This window comes from Balaenoptera ricei, chromosome 6 (genome assembly GCF_028023285.1).
Source record: "Balaenoptera ricei isolate mBalRic1 chromosome 6, mBalRic1.hap2, whole genome shotgun sequence".
NCBI lineage: Eukaryota > Metazoa > Chordata > Mammalia > Artiodactyla > Balaenopteridae > Balaenoptera > Balaenoptera ricei.
The window spans coordinates 65,906,739-65,921,495 of NC_082644.1; the positions used below are offsets into that span (position 1 = coordinate 65,906,739).

Here is a 14,757-nt window from a genome sequence, read left to right on the forward strand (position 1 = left end):
CAAATTAATAACTAAAACTGGATGGAAATATAAAACAAAGAAGTCATCAGCAAAACGGTTTTGATGATACATTATTCTGCTCCTTAAATATTTACCCACAGTAATGTATAATACAAACCCAGAAGAATCTAGAATAAATTTTAAAGTCTCACAGAAACAGACTCACAGCCTTAGAAAAACAAACTTATGATTACCAAAGGGGAAAAGCTGGGGTGGGATAAATTAGGATAAATCAGAGGTTGGGATTAACATGCACACACAACTATATATCAAATAGATAATCAACAAGGACTTACTGTATAGCACAGAGAACTCTACTCAATACTCTGTAATAAACTCTATGGGAAAAAAATCTGAAAAAAAAATAGATATATGTATAACTGAGTCACTTTGCTGTATACCTGAAACTAATACAACATTGTAAATCAACTATACTCCAATATAAAATAAAAATTAAATTAAAAAAATTTTAGTCTCTATGGAGCAGCAATTCATAAATACCACAGTAGCTGAAGCCAATGTGTATCTGAAAATACAGAGCAAGAGCAACGGTGTAACTAAACAGTCACATTCAAAATAATCCTCTTTTATGAAATAGTAAGGAATCACTTGTCTATTGTGTTCACAATATGCTCCATATCTAACACAGTGCATGGCACATAAGAGGTGTGATCTATTGAAGACAAGTACCCACTACTAGGCAGAATAAACCACAGCAAAAATAAAACAAATGGCGCAAATAACAAGCAATTCTGCAAGGAAAAACTGTACTATGAAACATACAAATGTATAAATAAGGACATTTCTCAGGGAAAAAAAGGGAAATTAGTTATTTAGCACAAACTCAGTTCTCATACCCAAATAGATGCTATGTTCTGGTCCCTAAGAATCAGCTTAATTTCAAGTTTCTAGGGAAGACCACCCCAGGCAACTTCACTAATCCCTAGAAGTCCCTACATATGAGAAAGAATAGAAATGTAATAAAAGCTTGATGTTGAAAAGCTATAGTAAAATCTCATCTAGGTTATTAAAACAAAACAAAAAAGGTTAAAAATGGCAATTACTAATGATCTTTTTTCCTCTAAAGTCTCCTGTTTCCAGATTTTCTAACAAACATGGATTTTAACTGGTTTTTTCTCCTGTTCACAAAGGTCATACTGATACATAGGAGAAAAATCCAAAGATGCACATAAACACGAAGGAGACAAATTAACCATACTCCCATTGCCCAGAAGTAACCACTTTCAATATTTCATGTGGAGCTTTTTCTGTGCATACATGGGGATGGAAAGTAAAGAGTGATACACAACTAGACTTAAGTCTATAAATGAGATTACAGAACACTGCTATGGCAAGTATATAGGACTGAGGAAAGACTAACCTAAAGTGACAACTGAGCTGAGCTATCTGAAGGATGAGATGGAATTAACCAGACAAAGAAGCACAGGCTGCTAGGCAGGGAGAACAAGAATGTGTGCTGGGTACCAAACCCCATCAAGCCAGGCAACTGGGGAGAGGGAGGAGACTGGCTGGGCAAAGCCTTGTTGAGCGGACTCAGGGAAAGAATGAGGTGAGGCCATTGAAAGAGAAACAAGGTAAACAGACTCCTCAAAGGGAATGTCCCAATTGCTTAGGTGGGAAAAGGATTAGGCCCTACAAGTGTGGACTTAGATGATCAGCATCTTCTCCCAAAGGGTATAAAGAGTAGGGGCACAGGGGAATCTTTGGGGAGGGGAGAGAGGGGTGAAGCTGCAGGGAGAAAAATAATAATCCGATATTTTAAATTTATATTTTAGGCCCCAAAAACCCTTCTAGATTGATAAGGATAAAGAAAATGCAGTGACTTTAGCTATGGTACAACTCCCAAGAAATTCATATCAGAAATGAAGGTAGGGAGAGAAGCATTAACTATTCATATTACAAAAAAGAAAATATAAATTTTAAAAGACTGAAAGACCTGCATTAGACACTGAGTTTAATGACAGCATGTAATGTACCTGTTTTATCATCATATCTCTAATAAACATACAACAAATAAATCAATATCAAGGGAATAATCATTATGAGTATTACATATGAAAAAAGACTGGGCTAACAGAAAGGGACGATCTTAATGGCATCCAGACAAGAAAAACACAGCACTATACTCAGGACAAAGCCACACACAGAGAATTCTGCCTCTAAGAAGTGGTCTTGGTAGTGAAGCAGGAAAGAGTCAATAGGCCCCTCAAAGGGGTCTATCAATACTACTATCCCTACCTGCTCATTCACTCATTCAAGAGAAAATGTTTAATCCAGAAATTCCACTACTAGGTATATATCCAAGAGTTAAAAAAAAAAAAAATATGCATACAAAAACTAGTTCATGAATGTTCATAGCAGCATTACTCATGACAGCCAAAATGTAGAAACAACCCAAACGCCCATCAACCAACAAAGACAAAATGTGATATATCCATACAGTGGAATATTATTCAGCCATAAAAATGAATAAAGTACTGAAATATGCTATATATAACATGGATGAACTTTGAAAATATTATGCTAAGTGAAAAAAATCTAGCCACAAAAGATCAAGTATACTATGATTACATTTATATGGAAAGTCCAGAAGAGGCAAGTCTACTGAGCCAGAAAGCAGATTAGCCCTTGCCTGGGGCTGGGGTGAAGATTGGGTTTGGAAGAAATGGACAGTAACTGCTAATGGGAAAGTATTCCTTTTTGAGGTGATAAAAATGTCCTAAAATTGATTGTGCTGATGGTTGCACAATTCTATACATATACTAAAAACCATGAAAAAAAATCCACTTTAAATAGGTGGATTTCATGGTATGTGAATTATATCTCAATAAAGCTGTTATTAAGAAAGAGGGTATTTTGAGCACCTGGGGCACTATGGTAAACTGCTGGAAACAGAACAAAGAAAACACAGACACCCACACACACAAAACCTGTCCTCAGAGCTCTTAACATTGTAGTAGAGGAGAAAAGGCAATTAACAGGCAATTAGAAAACAATGAGAAAAGCAAAGAATTCAGACTGTACCCCAGCGGCACCTAACCTAGCCCCGTTACGATGTCTAGAAGAGAACTCAATATACCAGATTTTCGTCCTTAAATTTAAATTTAAGTCTAAGAAACTTTTTTTAAAATTAAGTACCTGTTCAGCCTCTTAAAATCTGCGTTCTTACTGAATGTTAACAGACTCTTCTTTTAAGCATTTGCGCACATGCAATGTTTAAAACATGTTTTTAACTTTACAAAAGCAACAGATTACAGTCTGTTAATAAAATGAAACAAGTCTCCGATTTAAACTGTATTGCCAAGTTCGTGGGGTGCTGTAAAGATTATGTGCAAACTTTTCATAAGACCTTAAATTGGAAGAAAGAGGGCCTAAAAAACCCGAACCGTGTGACACATTCCAAAACAAAGCCTGAGAGTTGGGAGGGGACCCGCAAGGTAGGAGAACTAGACTAATGATTATAAAGAACTGAGTGCTACAAAGTAAAAATGGACCTTTAAGATTTAAAGCCACTAATTTTCAAACACGACGCTTCGAAATTAGAATATTAGTAACCGTTGCCATAGAAACAGTGACGCTGAGTTTCCCGAGATTAAAAATAAAAAAATACTGCAAATTCAAGTGGGTGAAATAGGGCAAAGTTTGGTCCGAACGTAGGTGAACCGAGCCTACCAAGAAACTTCCACAAGGTTAAGAGTGGACCGACTGCAACTTTTAACCTACACTTCCGAAGCAGCGCTTGATAAATCACCCCGCAGGGTAATTTACCAACTGCTAAAAAAAAAATAAAGTTTGCCCTCTCTTCTCCAGGGGGAGGAACCACACAAAAACCCTCCCTGGGATTCGCCCACAACCAAAACCAGACCGTGCAGACGTGCGTGGTTGCAGCTCAAGGGGAGGCTGGCTCCGAGTTCACCCGGAAAGCATCCGAATCGAGCCCTGCTGGTTTCATTGGCTGAGCCCCGAGGAAAACCCCAAGCTCAAGCCCGGAGCCCCAGCCTGCCCGGCTCCTTTCTTCTCATTGCCACCCCCCGCCACGTCCCATGCCTGGCATTCCACGCGACCCGATCCAACTCATACTTATTAAGCACCCACTGTCTACACCGCATCGTGGCAAGAGGCACTGCAGGAAGAAATGGCCCCACGCCGGAAAAACCAAAAGGATAGCCACAGCGGCTAAGGACGGACCCGAGAGAGGAGCTGGCTACCTACGGTGGGGTGGTCTGGAGAGGAGCCCTCACCCCCACCCCGCGGGTCATGAGAGTCCCAGGGAAGAGATGGCCCCGAGGGGCGCACCAGGCCCGGCCTCCGCGGAGTCCACCGCAGACCGGGCTGGGAGGGGAAAGGTAAGGAGTAGGCATCCCCGGACCACCCGCGCGCTCCTCTGTTCCAAGGAGCGCGACCCCGACTCCGGCCCCCGGGAGAACGGCGAGCCTGAGGACCGAACCCCCGAAGGGCCGGAGCGGGCTGTCACTGGCTCTCGCCTCCCACCCCTGAGACCATGGCCGGCCGCTCTCTCGCCAGCGTGACAGTCGCGGCGGCCGCGGACCTGGCGTCTCTGGCCCGGCGTCTCCGCTCCGCCGAACGCCGGCACCCCCTGCTGCCCCGCGCAGAGCGGGGCAGTGCCGGGAAGACCGCCCGGGCCCCTCCCCCCACCGTCCCCATCCCCCGGACTCCGGAAAAGCGGTTACCTGGCGCGCGGGCGGGGGAGAGGACACGACCCAGAAGAGGAAGGTGAGAAAGCAAACGGTGGCCTCCGGCCCAGGGAGATTCGGGAAATTTGGGAGACTTGTTCCGCACTGGGTGACAGCTGTTCCCTGCGCACGCGCACCCGGTCCCAGTCTCCCGATGACTCCGCCGCTACTCACCCTCCCGTCGAGGGGCAGGGAGACAGCGGCAAAGGCGCGCGCACAGCGCCAGCCGGCTCTCCCTGCGCGAGGGCGCGCGCGCCATCACGTGACCGCTGGGGCCCGGCACTTAGTGGGTCACGTGAACTTCCAAACAGCTTAAAGGTGCCAGGCACCTTCTTGCTTTGGGCTTAATCTTCTGCACTGTTCTTAGCTTAGGCTCCCACCGCGCTTCGTGTTTTCTGGAGACGGACATGTCCCCTTTTGCCCAGAAGGGGAAGACATTTGAGCAGAAGGAAGGAACAGGTGCACAGAACCTTGCCTGGAAGCGCCTACCGGGTTCCCGCAGGGCTGGACCTGATGGAGTCCACGCGCCACACGTCGCCCTGGGCTCCGACGCGGGCCTATGGCGGCCTCCGGAGCGCAGACGTCAGAGTGGCGTTGCCCTGGGTGCGGCCTCGGAATGCCCAGCCGAGCCTGGCTAGGATGTCGCGGCTCGCTGCTGGGCAGCAATGACAGCGTCTTACGGCCGGGGCTTCTGAGCCTCCAGACCGAAATGAGAGATCCCGAGTGAGCGAAGGGTGTGTGCCTGCCAATCCTTTAACAAGTAACTCAAGCAAGAAGCTGTGTTGTTAGTCGAGGACAGCGAAACTGTCCTGTACTGCAGTCACCTACGCGGAACAAGGTCCGCCCCGCGCAGGTGTGCTCTTGAGTCCCGAGGCGGCCCTAATAGGAATTCGGACAGGGGGTCTCTCAAAAACTTGTGGTGACAGCACTATGGCCTGAATTGTAGTAACAGGAAGTGCAGGTACCTCCGGACCTCTCAGAACGTACTTAAATTAGCTTGCTACAACTTGTTATTTCTCCGCTGTACCTCTGCCTTCCAAGGTGTCAGAAAGAACCACACAGACCTTACTTAACTAAGGTCTCTGTACTACCAAAGACAGATGACTGAGCACCAGGTGTTTTGCAAAGCTGAACAATTTTTTTAACTTCCTGTAGAGTTCCCAGCTGGGTCCTTTGTGACGTTTCCCCTAACGTCTTCTCGGCGAAGAAAGATTGGGCAGAACCTTACACTTCTGAGCACACTCGGGCTGTCTCATATGCTGAGTTTTCTACTACAATCCACTGATTTCTGTTTTTTTTAATATCTAAACAGGTCCACTTACCGCCCCCTGGAAGTCTTTTCTCACTGGAAGGAGCATTGCGAGGACAGATGAAATATGGGTGATTAAGTAAAGCTAATGGAATTATTGGGTCACCACATTTCTTTAGTCATTAAATTAGAAACATTACCCACATAGGTACACGATTGAACTTCCCTAATATGTAAACTCAACTGGGACTTTTCCAAATGTGTATACTATGAGGATCCCAACCCTCCTTACAAGTCAATCGGATATGCTAAAACCATAAACATATAACAACATTCATTTAGGGCTTACTGTGAACTTGACACTGTTTTAAGAGCTTCACATATATTAATGAAATTAATCCTTAAATCATTCAATGAATAGGTATGATTATTACCTCCTTGTTACAGATATGAAAACGGAAGTACTGAGATTAAGAAATATGTCAACTACTAAACACTAGGGTCCTTGGAAGCCATATGCTGTATTAGACGAGGAACCCAGTACACCGAAACTAAAAGTCTGGAAACCTGAATTCCAGTCCACTCACAATTTGTAGACACATAATATTGCACAAATAACGTTTGTTGAACACAGTAAATCGAGTCTCAGTTTTTTTAATCTGAAAAATGAGGGTGACGTATCAGTTTTGCTGACTTTGAGCATTTTTGAACATTAAAGAAGATACTGTACAATGTCAAAACACTTCAAAAGCTGTAAAGCACTGTGTGAATCTATTAAGCACTTCACAGTTTTGGAAATTGAAGTGAGCCTACTAGAAAATCAGCTGGATTCATGTCACAGAAGACAATGTTGTGTCCCTAATGTATTGAAATACCTCTGTTGTAAATTACAATGAAAATTAACATTTTAGCCATGTAGTAGATTAATATATTTAGGTCCAATTAAAAACGCCAATTGTAATAAGATGGAGGCTGTATAATGGATACATAGATTTTCCTTGAAGCTTATGTTATGTGAACTACTGTTCACCTCAGAGGCAATACTTGTAAATTTCTTAAAATATGCATAATGCAGCAAATTGATAAACTGATACACTACTAAATAATATAGTCTAATTTTGAATATATTGAAGTCCATTAGACTTTTGCAAATATAAAGAAATAATAGTAATACTCATTAATGTTTCCATTTATCATTATCACATATGTATGTTACTTCTACAGGTATAATACAAACCAACCAATAACTAGATGTTCAGATGATTTTTTTAAAGTGTCATAGTTAATATGATAGTGAGTACCTAATAAAATTAGAAATCTTGGTACCTGTTCTTCTCTGTGTCCTGTGTTCTGAAGTTCAGATCAATTTATCTCCTACACGGATTATTACAAAAGTCTCCTAATGATCTCCCTACCTCCAATGCATTCTCCACTCACCCCCTCCCCCTCCAACTCATCTTCTGTACTGCAAGTCAGAATTACCCTCCTAAGATAAAAATCGGATCATGATTCCACGCAACTGAAACACTTCACTGATTCCACGCAACTGAAACACTTCACTGATTCCCCATCATCATCAAAGCTTTCCAGTCTTTTTCCACTAAGGGAGTCACAATGGCCAAGAAGAATATGGTGACCAAGGATGTGGGCTAGACACTGAAGTGAGTCAACTCTCTGTATAAGCTAAATATTCAATCAGTTTGGATACCATTATGTCTGTGTTTAATATAAGAAAAACACCTAAAATTACCAGTTAAAATATTTAATTTCCCCATCAAAATATTTGAATAAAATTATAGCTTTGGGGAGACATGTCATTTTTTTTCCCTAGGGCTTCTAGTTCTCCCTGGGCCATTGTCCTAAACTTGTACGTGTGTGTTTGGAAGGGTGGGGTGCTGGGGGAACAAGTGAGGTAGTTTATGTTTTCTTTCACATCAAGGAAAACATTGGGACTTATTTATGACATCAAGTCATAACAATAAAAAATTAAATATTCATTTTAGCAAATAAAAACTACATACCCAAGTTGAAGTTGCAAACTCAGTATCTATAGTTGTTTAAATACTTTTTATTATGTATTACTGTTATTTATTATTATTTGTACTATGTTTTATGAACAGGTTTTGGATAATGATACAACTATGAACAGGACAGATGTGGCCTTGCTCTCATGGAACACACAATAAAGCCACAATGAGATACCAACATACATCCACAAAAATGGCTAAAAATAAAAACTGACAAACAAACATTGGTGACAATGTGGAGAAACAGAAACACAAATAGAAATACATATACATATGCATCAAGCACATACACAAAAAGGTTTATAGCATTACTTGTGAGGCCCCAAACTGGAAACAACCCAAGTATCTATCAGCAGTTAAGTGGAGATATAAAAGTCAATAAATTTCTACAATGGAAAACTATACTGCAATAAAAATAAATGAATTACTGCTACCCAGAACAGAATGACAACCTCACAAAAACAATGGTAAGTGAAAGAAGACAGACCCAAAAGAATACATGCTGTGTTATTCCATTTATTTAACATTTAAAAATAGATAAAACAATTCTATGGTGTTAAAAGTCAAAATAATGGGGACTTCCCTGGTGGCACAGTGGTTGAGAATCCGCCTGCCAATACAGGGAACACGGGTTCGAGCCCTGGTCCGGGAAGATCCCACATGCCACAGAGCAACTAAGCCCATGCGCCACAACTACTGAGCCCACGTGCCGCAACTACTGAAGCCGGCGTGCCTAGAGCCCGTGCTCCACAACGAGAGAAGCCACCGCAATGAGAAGCCCGTGCACTGCAAGGAAGAGTAGCCCCCGCTCACCACACTGCTCGCCGCGTGCAGCAACGAAGACCCAACACAGCCAAAAATAAATAAATAAATTTTAAAAATTTATTAAAAAAAAAAGTCAAAATAATGGTTGCCTTTGAGGAGAAGAAAGGGGTGGAGCAATTGGGAGGGGAGGGGAAAGGAACCTCTGGGGTGCGGCTTATGTTCTGTTTTTTAACCTGGATGATAATAATTGTGATAATTCATCAAGCTGTACACTTATGATTTGTGCACTTTTATATAAGTGACATTTCAATTTAAAAGGTTTTCAAATATTTAGTATGTTAATATTTGTATATTTTTTATAGCAACTTTCTTACCCACCTTTTGACAAATGGACCACCCAGGTTGATTTAACTTGATAAATAAAGGGTAAAACTTCTGAACCTTCCCTTTCCTTTTGAACAAAATTTTTTGTTGATTACAAAGGGGAAAACTTGAAGGCAAAAACAAGTGAAAAGGAAACTGAGTGCCTTTTTCCTTTGGTCCTATTGACCCTTAAGAATTTCAGTAACTGAAAGAGTTTTCTCTCTACTGTTTCCTTTACTTGGATAGTTTCTTTATCAGGGTTGTCAGTAACTCACAGTGAAATGTAATACTCTGTTACAATAATTTTGTTAGCATAAGTAATTTTTTAGCTTTCTCAGCCATATTATACACATACTGATATTTCAAATCCTTTTTAGTTGCAGGCAAAGAATATACAGGCATACCTTGGAGATAATGTGGGGACTGTTCCAGACCACTGCAATAAAGTGAGCCATATGAATTTTTTGGTTCCGTAGTGTATATAAAAGTTATGTTCACACTATACTGTAGTCTATTAAATGTGCAATATCATTATGTCTTAAAAATGTACAGACCTTAATTTAAAAATACTTTATTGGCAAAAAAACGCTAACCATCATCTGAGCCTTCAGAGGTTGTAAACTTTTTGCTGGTGGAAGGTCTTGCCTCGGTGTTGACGGCTGCTGACTGATCAGAGTGGTGGTTGCTAAAGGTTGGGGTGGCAGTGGCCATTCCTTTAAATAAGACAGCAATAAATTTTGCCACATCAAATGGCTCCTTTCACAAATAATTTCTCTGTAGCATGCAAGGCTCTTTGATAGCATTTCGCTCAGAGTAGAACTTCTTTCAAAATTAAAGTCAGTCCTCACAAATGCTGCTACTGCTTTATCAACTAAGTTTATGTACTAATCTAAATCCTTTGTTGTCATTTTAACACTCTCCACAGCATCTTCACCAGGAGTTGATTCCATCTCAAGAAACCACTTTCTTTGCTCATCCATAAGTGACTCCTTATTCATTCAAGTTTCACCATGAGGCTACAACAATTCAGCCACATCTTCAGGCTCCACTTCTAATTCTAGTTCTCTTGCTATTTCCATCACATCTGCAGCTCCTTCCTCCACTGAAGTCTTGAACCCCTCAAAGTCATCCATGAGGGTTGGAATCCAATTTTTCCAAATTCCTTTATTTATTTATTTTATTTTATTTATTTATTTATTTATTTATTTTTGGCTGCGTTGGGTCCTCGCTGCTGCGCGCAGGCCCTCTCTAGTTGCAGCGAGTGGGGGCCACTCCTCGCCGCGGGGTGCAAACCTCCCATGGCGGTGGCCTCTTTTTTTGTTGCGGAGCACGGGCTCCAGGCACGCGGGCCCCAGCAGCCGCAGCACGCAGGCTCAGTAGCTCCGCGGCATGCGGCATCCTCCCGGACCCGGGCTCAAACCCGTGTCCCCTGCACCGGCAGGCGGACTCCCAACCACTGCGCCACCAGGGAAGTCCCCCAAATTCCTTTAATGTTGATATTTTGACCTCTTCCCATGAATCTCAAATGTTCTTAATGGCATCTAGAATGCTCGATCTTTTCCAGAAGGTTTTCAGTTGACTTTGTCCAGATCCATCAGAGGATAACTATGGCCACTATAGCCTTATGAAATGTATTTCTTAAATAATAAGACTTGAAAGTCAAAATGACTCCTTCATCCATAGGCTGCAGGATGGGTGTTGTGTCAGCAAGCATAAAAACAACACTAATCTTGTTGTACATCTGGATCAGAGCTCTTGGGTGACCAAGTACATTGAGCAGTCAATGAGCAGTAATATTTTGAAAGGAATCTGGTTTTCTGAGCAGTAGGTCTCCACAGTGGGTTTAAGATATTTAGTTAACCATCTTGTAAACAGATGGGCTGCCAACCAGGCTTTGTTGTTCCATTTATAGAGCACAGGCAGAGTAGATTCTGCATGATTCTTAAGGGCCCTAGGACTTTTCCGAATGGTAAATGAGCATTGGCTTCAACTTATGGATGAGCAAAGAAAGTGGTTTCTTGAGATGGAATCAACTCCTGGTGAAGATGCTGTGGAGAGTGTTAAAATGACAACAAAGGATTTAGATTAGTACATAAACTTAGTTGATAAAGCAGTAGCAGCATTTGTGAGGACTGACTTTAATTTTGAAAGAAGTTCTACTCTGAGCGAAATGCTATCAAAGAGCCTTGCATGCTACAGAGAAATTATTTGTGAAAGGAGCCATTTGATGTGGCAAAATTTATTGCTGTCTTATTTAAAGGAATGGCCACTGCCACCCCAACCTTTAGCAACCACCACTCTGATCAGTCAGCAGCCGTCAACACCGAGGCAAGACCTTCCACCAGCAAAAAGTTTACAACCTCTGAAGGCTCAGATGATGGTTAGTGTTTTTTTGCCAATAAAGTATTTTTAAATTAAGGTCTGTACATTTTTAAGACATAATGATATTGCACATTTAATAGACTACAGTATAGTGTGAACATAACTTTTATATACACTACGGAACCAAAAAATTCATATGGCTCACTTTATTGCAGTGGTCTGGAACAGTCCCCACATTATCTCCAAGGTATGCCTGTATATTCTTTGCCTGCAACTAAAAAGGATTTGAAATATCAGTATGTGTATGAACACTGCTGTGTCTCAGGGTATAGGGAGACCCAAGAAGAGGGAGAGAGAGGGGGAACAGTGAAGCAGTCAGAACACACACAACATTTATCAATTGTTTGCCATCCTATATGGGTGTGGTTTGTGGTGCCCCAAAACAATTGTAACAGTAACATCAATGATCACTGATCACAGATCATCAAAACAAATAAAATAACGAAAAAATTCAAAATATTGTGAGAATTACCAAAATGCAACATAGAAACAGGAAGTGAGCAAATTTTATTGGAAAAATGGTGACCATAGACTTGCTCAATGCAGGGTTGCCAAAAACCTTCCATTTGTAAAAACCACATTATCTGCAAAGCACAATAAAGCGAAGTACAATAAAGCAAGGTATGGGGCTTCCCTCGTGGCGCAGTGGTTAAGAATCTGCCTGCCAATGCAGGGGACATGGGTTCAAGCCCTGGTCCGGGAAAATCCCACGTGCTGCGGAGCAACCAAGCCCGTGAACCACAACTACTGAACCCACGTGCCTAGAGTTCATGCTCTGCAACAAGAGAAGCCACCGCAATGAGAAGCCCGGGCACCGCAACAAAGAGTAGGCCCCCCTCGCCACAACTAGAGAAAGCCCACGTGCAGCAACGAAGACCCAACACAGCCAAAAATAAATAAATAAAATAAATAAACTTATAAAAAACAAAAACAAGGTATGCCTTGTTATTTTTTTTTTTTTTTAATAAAAAGGGGGATGATTTTTAAAATATTTTCTCTCCTTAGTTTGCTGAAATCACTTCTGGTTAGTAAGGAAAGCAGCAGGTCCATTTACAACAGCATATGACAATACCATGTGTGTGTTAACCAACTTCTTTAGTCTGTAAGCCAGAGGTTTAATGGAACAAGGTGTATTGGTTTACATTGTAAACCCAAGAAAAAATTATCTGGAGAAAAAGTCTATCTTACAACATATCTAACCATTAAATACCATATAATTTCCAGTGTATTAAAGTGTATCTGATTTAAACCAATCTATGGAGAAGACCTATTAATTAATTCACTCATTCAAGCTTTATTGAAATATGCTAGGAAATAGTACTCTGGTATGTATTATAGAAACAAAATGTTCTGTTTGGTGGAGAAATTATTGTCTCTGCCAAAATGAAAACAAATTCTTTTTTTTATACATACTTTATCTATGTTTCATCGTAAGTTAATACTTATTTTCCATAAAAAATGCTTTGGGGTCTTCAGCAAGTGAAGTGAAGGACTTCTGTTTATATATCTTTTAAGTGCTCACTCCCACTTGGGAAAACTGGCATTACCTGCTAAAGTTGAACATATGTATACCCTGTGACCCAGCAATTTCTCCCCTAAGTCTGCATATATATATGCATCAAAATACATGTTAAGAGCAGCATTATTGGTAATTAGTAAAAACATATTACTAAAGATAAAAGGTAGAGGTCAGTGTTTATAGATTTAATCATCATAGAACAGGCCATATATTTCAGGTAGAGGCCAGGTATGCCTCTCTTAGGCCTCAGGTGGAGCCAGAAAGAAAAGGGAGAAGAAAAGTTTCAGGCCCATGAAGTCCCTGTGGTGGGGAAGTGGTCCAAACTGACCAAGAGAAAACAGAGGCCCTGCTGGTAGTAAGCTTGTGAGGTGAACCTGAGAAGGGTTGGGATTTGTACCAGAGTCAACCAAGCCATCCACTGTGGTGGAAGGGGAGGAATTTGGGGCGATACTAATTAGTACCGACCGCATCAGGGTTCCAGTCTAAGCAAATCTCTTCTACTAATGATCATAGAGTACCTGTAATTTCACAGAAGATCCTTCATCACTGAGGAGTACTGTACCCCTCCACCCTCAGGCATGAACTTAAAAGATCCTTTCATTGAAGGAGACATCAGATATTGTATTGCTACTTTTATAGTCTCTGATTATAACAGAAAATAAAGGACTCTTCTTCTTGGAAATGAAATTTGTGTATTAGTTGGAAAGAGATCACGAAATGTTGCTTTAACAATCCCTAGTTTTCAGAGCATTAGCAACTTTTTTTTTTAAACTCATTCCTCTATTAATTTCTGTCTCAGAAAGGTGGCTTGCTTCATCTCTCCGGCAATAGCTCTTTCAGTATCACAAACAAGGACCCAATAGTCATGGGCTTTCTTCTGCAGAACAACGTGTTGCCTTATAAGATATTTTCATATTCTATAGTTTCCTTCTATTTTGTTGAATTCACTAATTTTAATATTTCCCTTCTGCTGTACCTAACTGCTCCTAATCTTTCTTCTCTGCTCAAATTCTTCCAGTAAGGTTTTTTGTCTGATCAATGAGTCCAATTTTCAGCTTGAAGCTTTATATTTTCAAGGGACCTTGCGCTGTCTACAATGATCAAATATCCGGCTCCACCTTCCTTCCTTAAGTGCTCTTCCAATCATGCATAATTGACATCTCATCACTCAGATAAAGTTGTAAACGGTTTCTCTCCTGAAACTAATGTTAATATAGCTTGGGTCTTCGTCATATTCATTCTCTGTTATGATAAAATACAAAATATGACCACAAATTTCTCCCATGCTCCTATGCAATGACTTTGTTCTTCCTTCCATCAAGAGGTTATCTATTTCCCCACTCTGTGAATCTGGACTCATCTTGTGACTTGATTTGATCAACAGAATGTGGCAGAAGTGATGTTCTGTGACTTCCAAAGCCAGATCTTAAGAGACATTGCAGATTCTGCTTTTACCCTTTTATGATGCTGCCCTGAGACCATCATGTAAGGAAGCCAGTCTCGCCTGCTAGAGAATAATGGTCACATGGGAAAGAACCAAAGCTCCCAATGGACAGCACCAACTGTCAGACATGTAAGTGAGGCCACATTGACCTTCCAGCCCAACTGTCTTTCAGCTCAATGTTTCTGTACCAGTGAGCCCAGGTAAAACCAGCAGATAAACTGTCAACCCACCCAGAGAATCATTTAAAGATAATAATAAATCATTGCTCCTTTAAGCTACTAAGTTTTGGGGTT

General features: G+C 41.2%; 1 protein-coding gene across 11 annotated transcripts in view; it reads right to left on the reverse strand.

Annotated features, from left to right (window-relative positions):
* KDM4C (lysine demethylase 4C) overlaps positions 1 to 5,225 on the reverse strand; it is a 423,829-nt gene extending 418,604 nt beyond the window's left edge. For 8 of the 11 annotated variants that reach the window (XR_009503661.1, XM_059924756.1, XM_059924755.1 and 5 more), the window contains exon 1: positions 4,890 to 5,197. Coding sequence is in view for 7 of the 11 variants with exons in the window: in XM_059924756.1 (XP_059780739.1) it covers positions 4,890 to 4,974 (85 nt within the window). In the remaining 4 variants the exon portion in view is untranslated. The other 3 variants (XM_059924757.1, XM_059924758.1, XM_059924760.1) reach the window with 3 other exon arrangements.
* Positions 5,226 to 14,757: the final 9,532 nt, after the last annotated feature.